This window comes from Scyliorhinus canicula, chromosome 19, assembly GCF_902713615.1.
Source record: "Scyliorhinus canicula chromosome 19, sScyCan1.1, whole genome shotgun sequence".
NCBI classification, from domain to species: Eukaryota; Metazoa; Chordata; class Chondrichthyes; order Carcharhiniformes; family Scyliorhinidae; genus Scyliorhinus; species Scyliorhinus canicula.
In genome coordinates, this window is record NC_052164.1 from 99,077,669 (window position 1) to 99,091,745 (window position 14,077).

The 14,077-nt window shown below is 51.3% G+C and overlaps 1 protein-coding gene across 3 annotated transcripts in view; it reads left to right on the forward strand.

Moving 5' to 3' along the window:
- The first annotated feature begins 5,962 nt into the window (after window positions 1-5,962).
- Window positions 5,963-14,077, forward strand: part of LOC119953872 (CXADR-like membrane protein) — a 52,185-nt gene continuing 44,070 nt past the window's right edge. For all 3 annotated transcript variants that reach the window (XM_038778476.1, XM_038778478.1, XM_038778479.1), the window contains exon 1: window positions 5,963-6,115. In XM_038778476.1, coding sequence (XP_038634404.1) covers window positions 6,064-6,115 — 52 coding nt within the window. In that variant the 5' untranslated portion in view covers window positions 5,963-6,063. The remainder of the gene's footprint in view (window positions 6,116-14,077) is intronic.

Genomic DNA, 14,077 nt, shown 5'->3' on the forward strand with positions numbered 1-14,077 from the left:
GTTACTGTCTGTTAATTTTATTGAAGACTTAAGCAATTACAATTTAATTTCAGTCAAATATAATTAAATATAATAAGAGTGCTTCCCATGAATCGACAACAGTCTGCATATTAAACTCGGAAAAGAAAAACACATAATAGAGCAGAATTTTGAACTTAAGAAAATGATGGGCAGGAAGGCCCAGAAGGTTCATCACGTTTTGCTCGATTCACATGATACTTGGGGCATTTAAACTAGACATTTAGTGTCCTCCTCAGCCATGGGGAGTATGTTTAAAGCCCTTCATGCTGGTGGGATCTTACAATCCTGCCAAAGTGAATGGACTTTTGAACGGCCCGCTACATTTACCGGCCATGTGCCCACACCATGTACATGGAATCGCAAACAAACAAAAACAACATCAATAAGGGAGAAATATCTGGGAAATTCATGCCTGACCCTCTCAGACGATTAAGAATGGTCCAAGAGATTGACCATGCATCCACAGAATCCCTACAGTGCAAAAGGAGGCCATTTGACCCATCGGGTCTGCACTGACCCTCTGAAAGAGCACTCTATCTAAGCCCACTCCCCCGCCCTATCCCCGTAACCCCGCCCATTGATCATGGACGATCCGCCCAACGTTCATACTTTTGGACTGTGGGAAGAAATCGGAGCACCCGGAGGAAACTCACGCAGACACGGGAAGAAAGTGCAACACGTACAGTCACCCAAGGCTGGAATCGAACCTGGGGACTGGCGCTGTGAGGCAGTAGTGCTAACCACTGTGCCTCCTTGCCGCCCCCATATCCGCTAATTGTAAACCCACTGAGCTTTTCTTACGGCCCTCTCTTCATTTTAACTTTCATTGACTTGGATAACAATGAAAGCAGTTCAACCCCGGAATACATTTTCATCAGATGCCTACTTTGTAATGCTTGACCATACTGAATCGTCAGGGGCAATTGGTAAAAATACGAGCAGGAGACCCAGTTCATTCGAATGTACAGAGCACATTTACAAAGTGAGCTGGCCACCTCAAACCGATGTCCAGACGCAGCTCAGAAGGTTGGAGCTGGAGCACCATCAGGCCCCCTGGTGGCACTTAGCCAGGCAGCAAAATAAGTTGTCAGAGGTGGGGGAGGGGAGGAACAGGCTTTGGCAGAGGTGGGATTTCTGGTTGGTACCACCAACAAAGAATAGATACAATCTAGAGCAGCAGCAGACCAGCCCTTTGTTGTGAGTGCCCGGTAAAGAACTCCCAGTTCCTACTCTGGCCGCAGAAATGTACGTTTTAAACTCTGCAGTGTGTCTCAGTTTGGGCTCACTGAGGCACAGGCCTCAGCCATAATAGGAGCAGGAGTAGGGCATACTGTCCCACAAACCTCCGCCATTTAGTACGATCAGGGATTATTTACCTCAGATCAGGGCCGGCTCAAGGCATCGGCAACTCGTCCAGTCGCCCGGGGCGCCATGTGCTAGGGGGCGCCAGAGACTCGGGTCCCGCGCATGCGCAGTTGGGCCGGTGCCAACCAGCGCATGCGCGGTGGCCGCCCTCCACCAGGGCGGCCCCGCTCGGTCCGCTCCCCCCCTCGGTCCGCTCCCCCCCCCACCCTCGGTCCCCCCCCCCCCCCTCGGTCCCCCCCGCCCCCGCCCCCCCCTCGGGTCCGTCCCGCCCCCCCCTCAGCCCCGCCCCGCCCCCCCTCGGCCCCCCCCCCCCCCTCGGCCCCCCCCCCCCCATCGGTCCCCCCCCGCCCCCCGGCTCGGTCCGCTCCCCCCCCTCGGTCCGCTCCCCCCCAAAAGAAAGACTTGGGTACAAAAATAGGAAGATTCTGAAAATTAAACAGAAACTTAGGCAATACCGCCATCTTTACTGTCTGGACCCTCCCAGCAAGTGAAGGCGGTAGAACATCCGACCTCTTAAAGTCCTCCTTCACCCCCTCCACCAAGTTCGCCAAAATCAACTTATACAGTTGAGCCCAACTATGCGCTACCCATGTACCCAAATATTGAAAACTCGTCATGGCCAGCCGAATTGACAACTTCTTCAAGTCCCTCCCTTGCACCTAAGCAGTCACCAGGAACACCTCACTCTTGCCTGAGCTTATATCCTGAGAAGGACCCAAACTCCGTCAATATCCCCATAATCATATCCATACTCTCCACCGGGTCGGTGACATACAGCAAAAGATGATCCACGTACAAGGTGACACGATGCTCCATTCCCCTGCTCTCAATACCCCTCCATCTCCCCCAAGCGCCATTGCCAAAGGCTTGATCGCCAATGCGAAAAGCTACCGAGACAATGGCACCCCTGCCTCGTTCCCCGATACAAATGGAAATACCCCAAATTAATATTGTTCGTGCCAACACTCGTCGTGGGGCCTATATAACAACCTAATCCAGTCGACAAATCCCTGTCCAAATGCAAACCATCCCAGCACTTCAAACAAATATTCCCACTCAACCCGGTCAAACGCCTTCTCCGCGGCACTGACACTATCGCCTCCATTTCCTGATCACTCTCCCGAGGGCATCATAATCACATTTAACAGCCGTCTAATGTTAGCTGAGAACTGACGCCCCTTCACAAACCCCGTTTGGTCCTCATCTATCACCCCAGCACACAACCCTCCATGCACGTCGCCAGCACCTTAGTCAATAGCTTTGCATCCCCATTCAACAACGATATCGCTCAATATGATCCACACTACTCTTGGGACTTTATCATTCTTCAAAAGAAGTGAAATTGATGCCTGTTTCTGCGACCTGCATAGCCCCCAGCAGAAGGCTTCAAAACCCCATTCACCTTTCCGGACTCCGAGATGACCCTGCCCCCGAATCCTTCATCCACCTCAAATGGTGTACAAGCAACCTGCTGGCCTTCTCCCCATACTCATACAGTGCCCACTAAACCACCGCAACTGCCCCACTGCCTTTCCCGTAGACATAAGCTCAAACTCCGTCTGGAGATTCTTCCTCTCCTTCAACAGCCCCTCCTCAGGGGCTACCGAATACCTCCAACCCACCGCCAGCATGGCCTCTACCAATCTCTGCCTCTTCCATTCCTCCTTATCCCTATGTGCCCGAATCGAAATAAACTCCCCCAATTACTGCCTTCAGTGCCTCCCACAACATGCAGCTGAGACCTCCTCACTCTTATTATCGCTACATAAGTACGTATGGGCCACCTCCATCTTCTCACAATTCTCCTTATCGGCCAAACAACCTCACATCCAGCCTCCACTGCAGCCACTGGTAATCCCCCTTCTCCACACACAGGTCCCCAGGATGTGGTGCACGATCCGACACTACAACTGCCGAGTGTTCCGTCCCAGCCACCCTCTCCTTGCCATGTCCATGACAAAAAAAAATTGATACAGGAATACACCCGATGAACATGAGAAAAGGACAGAAATTCCTTCGTCCTTGGCCTACCTAACCACCACGGCTCCACACCACCCCATCCATTTGATAAAACCCAACAATTCTCTCACCATCGCTGGCGCATACAAGGATTTGGGCATGACCCATCCATCCGAGGATCAGGAACCATGTTAAAATCCCCCCTTAGAATCAACCTGCACCTGTCCAAGTCGGGAACCTTCACCAGCACTCTCTTCATAAAATCTATATCATCCCAGTTGGGGGCATAGCTATTCACCATGGGCACACCCACCAGCCTACCACTCACCAACATTTACCTACCCCCTGGATCCTCCACTACACTGCTAGCCAAAATGGCAATCTTCTTACTAATCAGCACCACAACTCTCCTTGTCTTCATACCTAACCCTCAAGGAAACACCTGCTCCACCAACCTTTCGCAATCTCATCTGATCCAGGACCCTCAAATGCATCACTTGCATAAACACCACATCGGCCTTTAAACTCTTTAAGTGGCCGAAAACGCAGAACCGCTTGGTCAACCCATTCAGTCCCCCAACATTCCAAGATTACAATCAGGAGCAGGATTCTCCCCTACCCAGCGGGACGTTGGGTCCCGGCGGGACGGAGTGGTGTGAACCACTCCGGCGTCGAGCCGGCCCGAAGGTGCGGATTCCTCGTACATATAGGGGCTAGGCCCGCCCCAAAATGGTTGGCGCCCCGCCGGCAGGCGTGGAAGGCCTTTGGCGCCACACCAGCCGGGGCCGAAGGGACTGCGCCGGCCGGTGTGAGTCCGCACATACGCGGGAGCATCAGCGGCTGCTGACATCATCCCCGCGCATGCGCAGGGGGGGTCACCTACGCGTCGGCCATCGCGGAGACCTACACGGCCGACGCGTAGTAAAAGAGTGCCCCCACGGCACAGGCCCACCCGCGGATCGGTGGGCACCGATCGCAGGCCAGGCCACCATGGGGGCACCCCCCGGGGCGAGATCGCCCCGCGCCCCCCCCCAAGACGCCGGAGCCCGCCCACGCCGCCAGGTCCCACCGGTAAGGGGCCTGGTTCAATTCACACCGGCGGGACCGGCAAAGCAGCAGCGGGACTTCAGCCCATCGCGGGCCAGAGAATCGCCGGGTGGGGCCCGCCGACCGGCGCGATGCGATTCCCGCACCCGCCGAATCTCCATTGCCGGAGAATACGGCGGCTGGCGGGGACGGGATTCACGCCGCCCCCCCGGCCATTCTCCGACCTGGCGGGGGGGGTTGGAGAATCCCGCCCCAGGTGCCCACCCCCCCCCCTGATCAGCCATATCCAGCTTTCAATGGACTCCTCCGGGCCCCAGTCCCGCCCACCTACTGGGTGCTGTCAAGGTGGACACTGCCATTCCCCCAAGCCAACTGCCCACAACAATCCCTTCAACGTCAGCAATTCCCCCCTCCCCCCAACCCCTCCCCATCCTAAACACAGAAACAAAAAATCCCACCTCCCCTGGCCAACCCCCCCACCCTAGCCACAAAGAAAACCAACACCGTGCAAAAACCCAACCCCCACTACCCCCTCCCTTCATCCCTCCACGGCTCTTCCCCTCCACTTCCATTAACTCGCCTACCTGCTGGCAGGATGGCCCCTCCCCCCCGAGGCAATCAACCTGCTTCCTCTGTACCAAAGCACCCTCCCACCACCCTTGCCCCACCCAACCCCTGCGCCACACAAAACCCCTACAGCCCCACCCTTCCCATTCACTCTCTCCCCACCTCATGTTGCCCACCAAGCCCACTCATTTTATATTATAAACAACACTACCCCCCATACGGGCAGGCAAACAAGATATAAACCTCTACATTTACCCAATTAACTATAAACAGTGGGTTGCAAATCTGTCCTCAGATTCTGCCTTCTCGAACGATTCTCCAGGACCTTCTCCCTCTACTTCTTCTGACCCTCCGGCATCATCAAAATTGCCAGCCCCTAATGATGTATCATAGAGCAATACAATCCTCATGGTCTGCCACTGTCCTCCACCTTCTGGATCAATGCATTCTGCGCCTCCAGCTTCCGTTCCATTCTCTCCAGGTTAGCCCAAATCGGCTCTGCCACCTTGGCCAGGTCCTCTGAAACTGCCGTCCTTTGCTGCTCAAACATAGCCCCCAGGAATTCCACCAACTGCTCTGTTGAACATTGAACAGGCAACAATGCCACAGATTCCTCTGCCATCCTTCCCTCTGCTGCGCCACGCGAGTCCTCTTGGTCCGAATATTGGCCTTAATTCGTCGCACTCCTCATTTAGTAACTCTTCAAAGTTATCCACCGAAGGAATATTCTCACATTTTCCACCTGCCAAAGCCCCCTTTTGCCGGCAAAAAGGATATGAAAAACGTGATGAATTTTCACACGTATGTCCAGTTTTTCGATCACATGACAGGAGGTGATGAGCAGAGTGGGATCCAGCCACCTGAATAAATTACCGACCGACAAGCAGCAGAAATGACAAGGAAGTGGTCAATGTGTCATGCCAACTCTCTGAAAAGCAATTGCCCAGAACTATGTTCAGGGGCCTCTAATCACGTCTCAAGGTTCAATTTCAACCAATTTCTTCAACAAATTTGCATTAAAAAGGTGCCAGGTGGTGAAAATATATCTCATTTAAAACAACAAGATTGTCTTTCATCTGGGAAAATAATTTGAGTTGAGGCAATATGATGCTCAAAATATACTTTATATCAGCTATATTTGTGCGTTTTACAGCAGGTAAGGCTGCTTATTACTTTTTTTCTTCATTTTAAATATTGCAATTATTGTCCAAGATTGTGCTGGTCTGAGGTTAACATTGCACAGTGTAGCATTACTATCGGCCGAATTCTCCGGTCCTTACGATTCATTTTCCCCGCTGGCAGCAGTCACCTGCCCGTTGGTTTCCCGGTGGCCTGGGGTGGTTACAATGGGAAATCCCATTTACAAGCGTCAGGAAGATAGAATCCCGTCACCCGGGAACAACGCGCAGCCGAGAAACTGGCGGCAGGGTGACCATCCAGCCCATCATTTTTACAAGTCGGTGCACGTTATTAAAAAGAAAGCAACTCGCTCCTTTGGCAGCCAGTGAAATATGGCGCGGACACAGTTGTAATATCGGGGAAAGTAATAATCATTTTGTGCACAGCAGTGACTAAATAATCTGTTTTAGTTATGCTGCTTGTGGGGTAAATGTTGGTGAGAGCAGTGCTTTCCTACTCGTCTGTGGGTAGTGTTACGGATTGTTTTTACATGCAGCTGAGGGAGCAGACAATCAGTTTAACGCTCATCAGAACGACAGCACATGACTCCCTCACTGCAGAACTCGGTTTGCTTAGATGCTCCAGAGTGGGGTTTGAACCAAAGGTGTCAGCTAATACTGAGTTAAAGCTGACACTTTTCACAAAACGTAAGCATTTATTAAAATCGAGGGCAGCAGACTTCATTCAATGCTAACGACCGTGTTGCCACGTCGCAATAGCAAAACATTTGAGCAAGAGATGTGTCGGCTTGTGAAATGGTAAAAATATTTTAAGGTTCTGTTCAAAGAAAAAGGAAATTGCCTCAAGGTGTTAATCCCCATCATGCAGATAATTGGGGAGAAAGGCTGCCTTTCCAACCAGTAAATTTAATGAGTCGACACTTGAATATATTTACACGGTATTCCTCTGTGCATTCATTTTAAAAGTAATAACCTAACATCAGTCGGGAAAATAGAGCACAGAGGAATGTAGGTACTGGCATCTAGAAAAAAAACAGGTTGATCAGAACAAAGACGGTGAAGCCTTGATTCCAAAGTTTGTGCAGCCTTTTACTTGGATCAATTTATCAAAACCTTTTCCTTCCTAGGTGCTGCAGTCTGATAGATTGTAAAATAACACCAGTTATCACTGGCACACTGTACATAAATAGATTGTGTGCAACTTGAACTGCCAGCTGGATAATGTTCAATCAGAAGAAAAATATATTCCTCCTTGGGTAAGAAATTGTTCACAACAACAGGCAGCAGGGTAGCATGGTGGTTAGCATAAATGCTTCACAGCTCCAGGGTCCCAGGTTCGATTCCCGGCTGGGTCACTGTCTGTGTGGAGTCTGCACGTCCTCCCCCTGTGTGCGTGGGTTTCCTCCGGGTGCTCCGGTTTCCTCCCACAATCCAAAGATGTGCGGGTTAGGTGGATTGGCCATGCTAAATTGCCCGTAGTGTCCTAATAAAAGTAAGGTTAAGGGGGGGGGGGGGGGTTGTTGGGTTACGGGTATAGGGTGGATACGTGAGTTTAAGTAGGGTGATCATGGCTCGGCACAACATTGAGGGCCGAAGGGCCTGTTCTGTGCTGTACTGTTCTATGTTCTATGATCATCAATCAAAATGGCAGCTTCACCCGATTTTTCTGTTGGCAACTTTGCTAGAGGGATTGGCAGCAAACCAGACTATTCTGGCACATTACACCCAAACTGCTTACACATTTGTTCCACAACAAACAAAATACTGAGGTGGCCGGGAGGGTTCGGGGGTGTATCGAGAGGTACCTCGAGGCCAATGAAACGGGGAGGTTCAAGTGGGGACGGTCTGGGAGGCATTGAAGGCGGTGATGAGGGGGGAATTGATCTCCATCCGAACCCATAGGGAGAGGTGGGAGCAGAGGGAGAGGGAGAGACTGATAGGGGAGATGGTGAGGGTGGATAGGAGATATGCGGAGGCCCCAGAGGAGGGATTGCTGGGGGAGAGGCGTAGCCTTCAGGCCAGATTTGACCTACTGATGACCAGAAAGGCGGAAGCTCAATGGAGGAAAGCACAGGGGGCGGTGTATGAATACGGGGAGAAGGCGAGCAGGATGCTCGCGCACCAGCTCCGGAAGCGAGACGCAGCCAGGGAGATTGGGGGAGTGATGGATAGAGCTGGGAAGGTGGTGCGGAGGGGGGTAGGTGTTAATGGGGTCTTCAGGGACTTCTATGGGGAACTGTACCGGTCGGAGCCCCCGGTGGAGGGGGGTGGAATGGGGTGCTTCTTGGACAAGCTGCGATTCCCGAGGGTGGAAGAGGAGCAGGTGGAGGGACTAGGGGCGCCGATCGAGCTGGAGGAGGTGGTCAAAGGGATAGGGAGCATGCAGTCAGGGAAGCGGACGGGTTTCCGGCGGAATTCTATAAAAAGTATTTGGACCTGTTGGGCCCCCTGTTGGTCCGGACCTTTAACGAGGCAAGGGAGGGGGGGAGGGGGGGGGCTCTGCCCCCAACTATGTCACGTGCGCTGAATTCCTTGATCCTGAAGCGGGACAAGGACCCTCTGCAGTGTGGATCATATAGGCCGATTTCGCTGCTGAACGCCGATGCTAAGCTGCTGGCAAAGATCCTGGCCACTAGAATAGAGGATTGTGTGCCTGGGGTCATTCATGAGGACCAGACGGGGTTGTGAAGGGAAGGCAGCTGAACACAAACGTACGAAGGCTCCTCAACGTCATTATGATGCCGGCTGTGGAAGGGGAGGCGGAGATAGTGGTGGCATTAGATGCGGAGAAGGCCTTCGATAGGGTTGAGTGAGAGTATTTGTGGGAGGTGTTGGAGAGGTTTGGGTTTGGGGAGGGGTTTATCCGGTGGGTGAGGCTGCTCTACGAGGCCCCGATGGCGAGTGTAGCCACAAATAGGAGGGGGTCGGAGTACTTTCGGCTGTACCGGGGGACGAGGCGGGGTGCCCCCTGTCCCCCTTGCTCTTCGCGTTGGCGATTGAGCCCCTGGCCATGGCATTGAGGGAGTCAGGGAACTGGAGGGGCATGGTGCGGGGTGGGGAGGAGCATCGAGTGTCGCTGTACACGGACGACCTGTTGCTGTATGTGGCGGACCCGGTGGGGGGGATGCCAGAGGTGATGAGGATTCTTAGCGAATTCGGGGGTTTCTCGGGGTATAAGTTGAACCTGGGCAAGAGTGAGGTGTTTGTGGTGCATCCGAGGGATCAAGAGGAGGGGATTGGTAGGCTCCCATTAAAGCAGGCAGGGAAGAGCTTCAGGTACCTAGGGGTCCAGGTGGCGGGGAGCTGGGGGGCCCTGCACAAGCTCAACCTCACAAGGTTGGTGGAGCAGATGGAGGAGGAGTTTAAGAGGTGGGATATGTTACCGCTGTCACTGGCAGGGAGGGTGCAGTCCGTTAAGATGACTGTGCTCCCGAGATTTTTGTTCCTGTTCCACTGCCTCCCCATCCTTATCCCGAAGGCCTTTTTTAGGAGGGTCAACAGGAGTATCACGGGATTTGTGTGGGCACATGGGACTCCGAGGGTTCGAAGAGTGTTCCTGGAACGAGGCAGGGCTAGGGGGGGGCTGGCGTTGCCCAACCTCTGTGGGTACTATTGGGCTGCCAACGCAGTGATGGTGCATAAGTGGGTAATGGACGAGGAAGGGGCAGCATGGAAGAGGATGGAGGCGGCGTCTTGTGTGGGCACGAGCTTGGAGGCGCTAGTAATGGCGCCGTTGCCGCTCCCTCCAACGAGGTATACCACGAGCCCGGTGGTGGCGGCTACCCTCAAAATTTGGGGGCAATGGAGACGGCACAGGGGAGAAGTGGGGGGCTCGATGGAGGCCCCGATATGGGGGAACCATCGGTTTAGGGAGCATTGATGGCGGATTTCTGGGCTGGCACAGGGCAGGGGTTAAGAGGTTGAGGAACCTGTTTGTGGAGGGGAGGTTCGCGAGTTTGGGGGAGTTAGAGGGGAAGTTTGTGCTCCCCCCGGGGAACATGTTTTGGTACATGCAGGTTAGGGCATTTGCCAGGCGGCCGATGGAGGGGTTCCCCTTGTTGCCCCCACGTGGGGTACGGGACAGGGTGCTCTCGGGGGTGTGGGTCGGAGGAGGGAGGATTTTGGACATATACCGGGTAATGCAGGAGGTAGACGAGGCCTCGGTGGAGGAACTGAAGGGTAAATGGGAAGAGGAGCTGGGTGAGGAGATTGAGGAGGGGACGTGGGCGGATGCCCTGGGGAGAGTGAATTCCTCCTCTTCCTGTGCGAGGCTTAGCCTCATACAGTTCAAGGTGCTGCATAGGGCCCACATGACTGGGTCGAGGATGAGCAGGTTTTTCGGGGGAGAGGACAGGTGTGCTAGGTGCTCGGGGAGCCCAGCGAACCACGCCCATATGTTTTGGGCGTGCCCAGCGTTGGGGGAGTTTTGGAAGGGGGTAGCAAGGACAGTGTCGAGGGTGGTGGGATCCAGGGTCGAGCCAGGCTGGGGACTCGCAATTTTTGGGGTTGCAGTGGAGCCGGGAGTGCTGGAGGCGAAAGAGGCCGGTGTTCTGGCCTTTGCGTCCCTAGTAGCCCGGCGGAGGATCTTGCTCCAATGGAAGGATGCGAGGCCCCCAAGCGTGGAGGCCTGGATCTCTGATATGATGGGGTTCATTAAATTGGAGAGGGTGAAATTTGCCCTGAGGGGATCAGTACAAGGGTTTTTCAGGCAGTGGCAGCCTTTTCTGGACTTCCTGGTGGAACGGTAGGGAAATAGGCCGGCAGCAGCAGCAGCCCGGGAGAGGGGGGGGGGGGGGGGGGGTAGGGATTGGGGGGAGGGAGAACTGTGCACATGGGTTTGTGGAGGGTGCTATCTCTTTCCCTTTCGTTGTCTGGGTGCTCTTTTGTTTTTTTTTGTTTTTGTTCTTTCCTTTTGTTTGAAGTTGCTCTTGAAGCTGGGGGGTATTGTTCATGGGGTGTTACCGCGGTTGTTTGTTAATAGAGTTAAGATGTTTATATTTTGTATTTTGTAAAAATTTCAATGAAAATTATTTTTTAAAAAAACAAACAAAATACTTAATTGGTGTAAGCGCTGAACATTTTATGAATCTTCGTGTGAACAGGGTAGAACTGAGAATTGGTGTTACCCAAACAACAGCCATAACAGCCGCGTGGGCAGCACGGTAGCACAGTGGTTAACACGGTTGATTCACAGCTCCAGGGTACCATGTTCAATTCACAGCTTGGGTCACTGTCTGTGTGGAGTCTGCAAGTTCCCCCTGTGTCTGCGTGGGTTTCCTCCGGGTGCTCCCGTTTCCTCCCACAAGTCCCAAAAGACGTGCTGTCAGGTCAATTGGACATTCTGAATTCTCCCTCAGTGTACCCGAACAGGCGCCGGAATGTGGCGACTAGGGGCTTTTCACAGTAACATCATTGCAACGTTAATGTAAGCCTACTTGTTACAATAAGAATTATTATTATTATGACAAGCAAATTGTTCGTTCCCACTGATTCCTGATTGGAATATAACTCATTCTCTACATTGTCACAATTTTGTTTAGAGGGCTTGAGGCTATCTTCATGTTTGACAGATTGATTTGACAATTGTAACACAGGTTAGAAAATCAAGCCATGTAGCTAGTGATCATTCCTCTGTTATCCCCACAAGGAATGGTCCTCCAAGCTCTGAATTAGCCCAAAGGCGTGCCCCAAATGGTGCAACCCATATTTTGGGTACCGTGTGTTTTTAAAAAAAATTATGGTTTATTTTGTTAATATTCATTTTTTTCAATTTAAGAGAGAAAAAGAGGTGATGTCCGCGCAACAGAAGCAGTTTTCAGATTTCAGCATTTTTAAAACAATTATATTTCACAGATGGTGGGTGGCACAGCGGTTAGCACTGCTGCCTCACGGCACCGAGGACCCGGGTTCGAACCTGGGATTACTGTCTTTGTGGAGTTTGGACATTCTCCCCGTGTCTGCATGGGTCTCAGTCCCACAACCCAAAGATGTGCAGGGTAGGTGGATTGGCAATGCTAAATTGACCCTTAATTGGAAAAAAAAAGAATCGGGTACTCTAAATTTAAAAATACATATATTTCACAGATGGGATTTCCTAAATTAAGAATCTGTACTTTGGAAAGAATTTAAAGAATTTTCTTCTAAAATAAGTCACTATGGAAGGGCAGCACGGTGGCGCAGTGGTTAGCACTGCAGCCTCACGGCGCCGAGGTCCCAGGTTCGATCCCGGCTCTGGGTCACTGTCCGCGTGGAGTTTGCACATTCTCCCTGTGTTTGCGTGGGTTTCGCCCCCACAACCCAGAGATGTGCGGGATAGATGGATTGGCTGCACTATAATTGCCCCTTTAGTGGAAAAAATGAATTGGGTACTCTAAATTTATTTTAAAAATAAATAAATAAATCACGACGGTAAAATTACCATTTAGCATTGCTGTAAGAGTTTTGTGTTTTCAGAACAAGCTTGTAAAATGATTCTGCTGAAATGGAGAATATTTTCAGCAGTGAGTTGGCTTAATGAACGATTTATGGGTAAATATAATGTAGAGATATGTCGAGATATTTTTGTTTCAAAACTTCACTGGAGTTTGGAAATGTTTATTTTAGTGCAACTGATACACTGTCTCAAATCCAGTTGTCTAATGTCCAAAAACCTGACATTTTTTAAAGTTGCCATGCATGAAATATTATTATCAATGGATGAGTAAAATAACTTAGAGTTGATTGGGCTCGGTGCTGCATTAGCCTGATGGCTATTGGCTCCATGCACTAGTCTTTTCCCGCACTGCCAGTGGTCCAAGTGGTCCTTGGCCCAACCTGGCCTGGCCTGAACCATGCAACCCAAACCAAAAACGTTTGGGATCCAAAGTACGGCAGAGGCCCTGTCCTAAGGTCTCCGGTTTAGAAATACTGGACACGAATCAGTCTCAAAACAGAGGGTCCCACATTTGGTGATAAGGAAAAATGTCTTCAGTCAATTGTGAACCGATGGAATTCTGTATTGCAGAGTGTGGTAAACCACTGTTACACCTGTATTAGGTGATGTAAGGTAGGACCTGTACTACAGGTTCACCGGTAGCCCCTGCCTGCTGGCTCCGCCCAGTAGGAGGAGTATAAATATGCGTGTCCTCTATTCAGCAGCCATTTCGCCAGCTGCAGCAGGAGGCCATGCATCTTACTACAATAAAGCCACAGTTGTATCCGACGTCTTTCTACAATTGATCGTGCGTCACAGAGGAAGCCAGATGTTTAGCTGTTAAGTGTATTCAAGACTGAGGTCAGTAGATTTTTGAACACAAAGGGGATCATGAGATTCGGGGATGGGGCTGGAAAAAGGCAGGAAATTAACCACCATCTTTCTGACTGGCAGAGCAATGTTGAGGATCTGAAGAGACTGTTACTGGCCACCGATTTCTTGTGTTTGTTTAAATGGTATCAATGCAAAATCTACTTGTTTGGGCTGGCACTGTAGCACAGTGGTTAGCACTGTTGCTTCACAGCGCCGGGGTCCCAGGTTCGATTCCCGGCTGGGTCACTGTCTGTGCGGAGTCCGCACGCTCTCCCCGTGTCTGCGTGGGTTTCCTCCGGGTGCTCCGGTTTCCTCCCACAAGTCCCAAAAGACGTGCTGTTAGGTAATTTGGACATTCTGAATTCTCCCTCCGTGTACCCGAACAGGCGCCGGAATGTGGCGACACGGGGCTTTTCACAGTAACTTCATTGCTGTGTTAATGTAAGCCTACTTGCGGCAATAATAAAGATGATTAGATTATTATTACCACCAGCAAGGTAAATGTATATTGATATGAAGTTAAACAATAAATTATGAAATATTCAATTATTTTCTCTTTGAAACATTCTCTTGTTTGATTTTATTCAAATTTTAAATGGCCATGAATTTAAAAGATTGTTTCAAAGTAAATTACTTGGCCGTTTTACAGCCAAAAGTATTCATTTAATTTGAATTGCAACAGGGGGTGAAATTG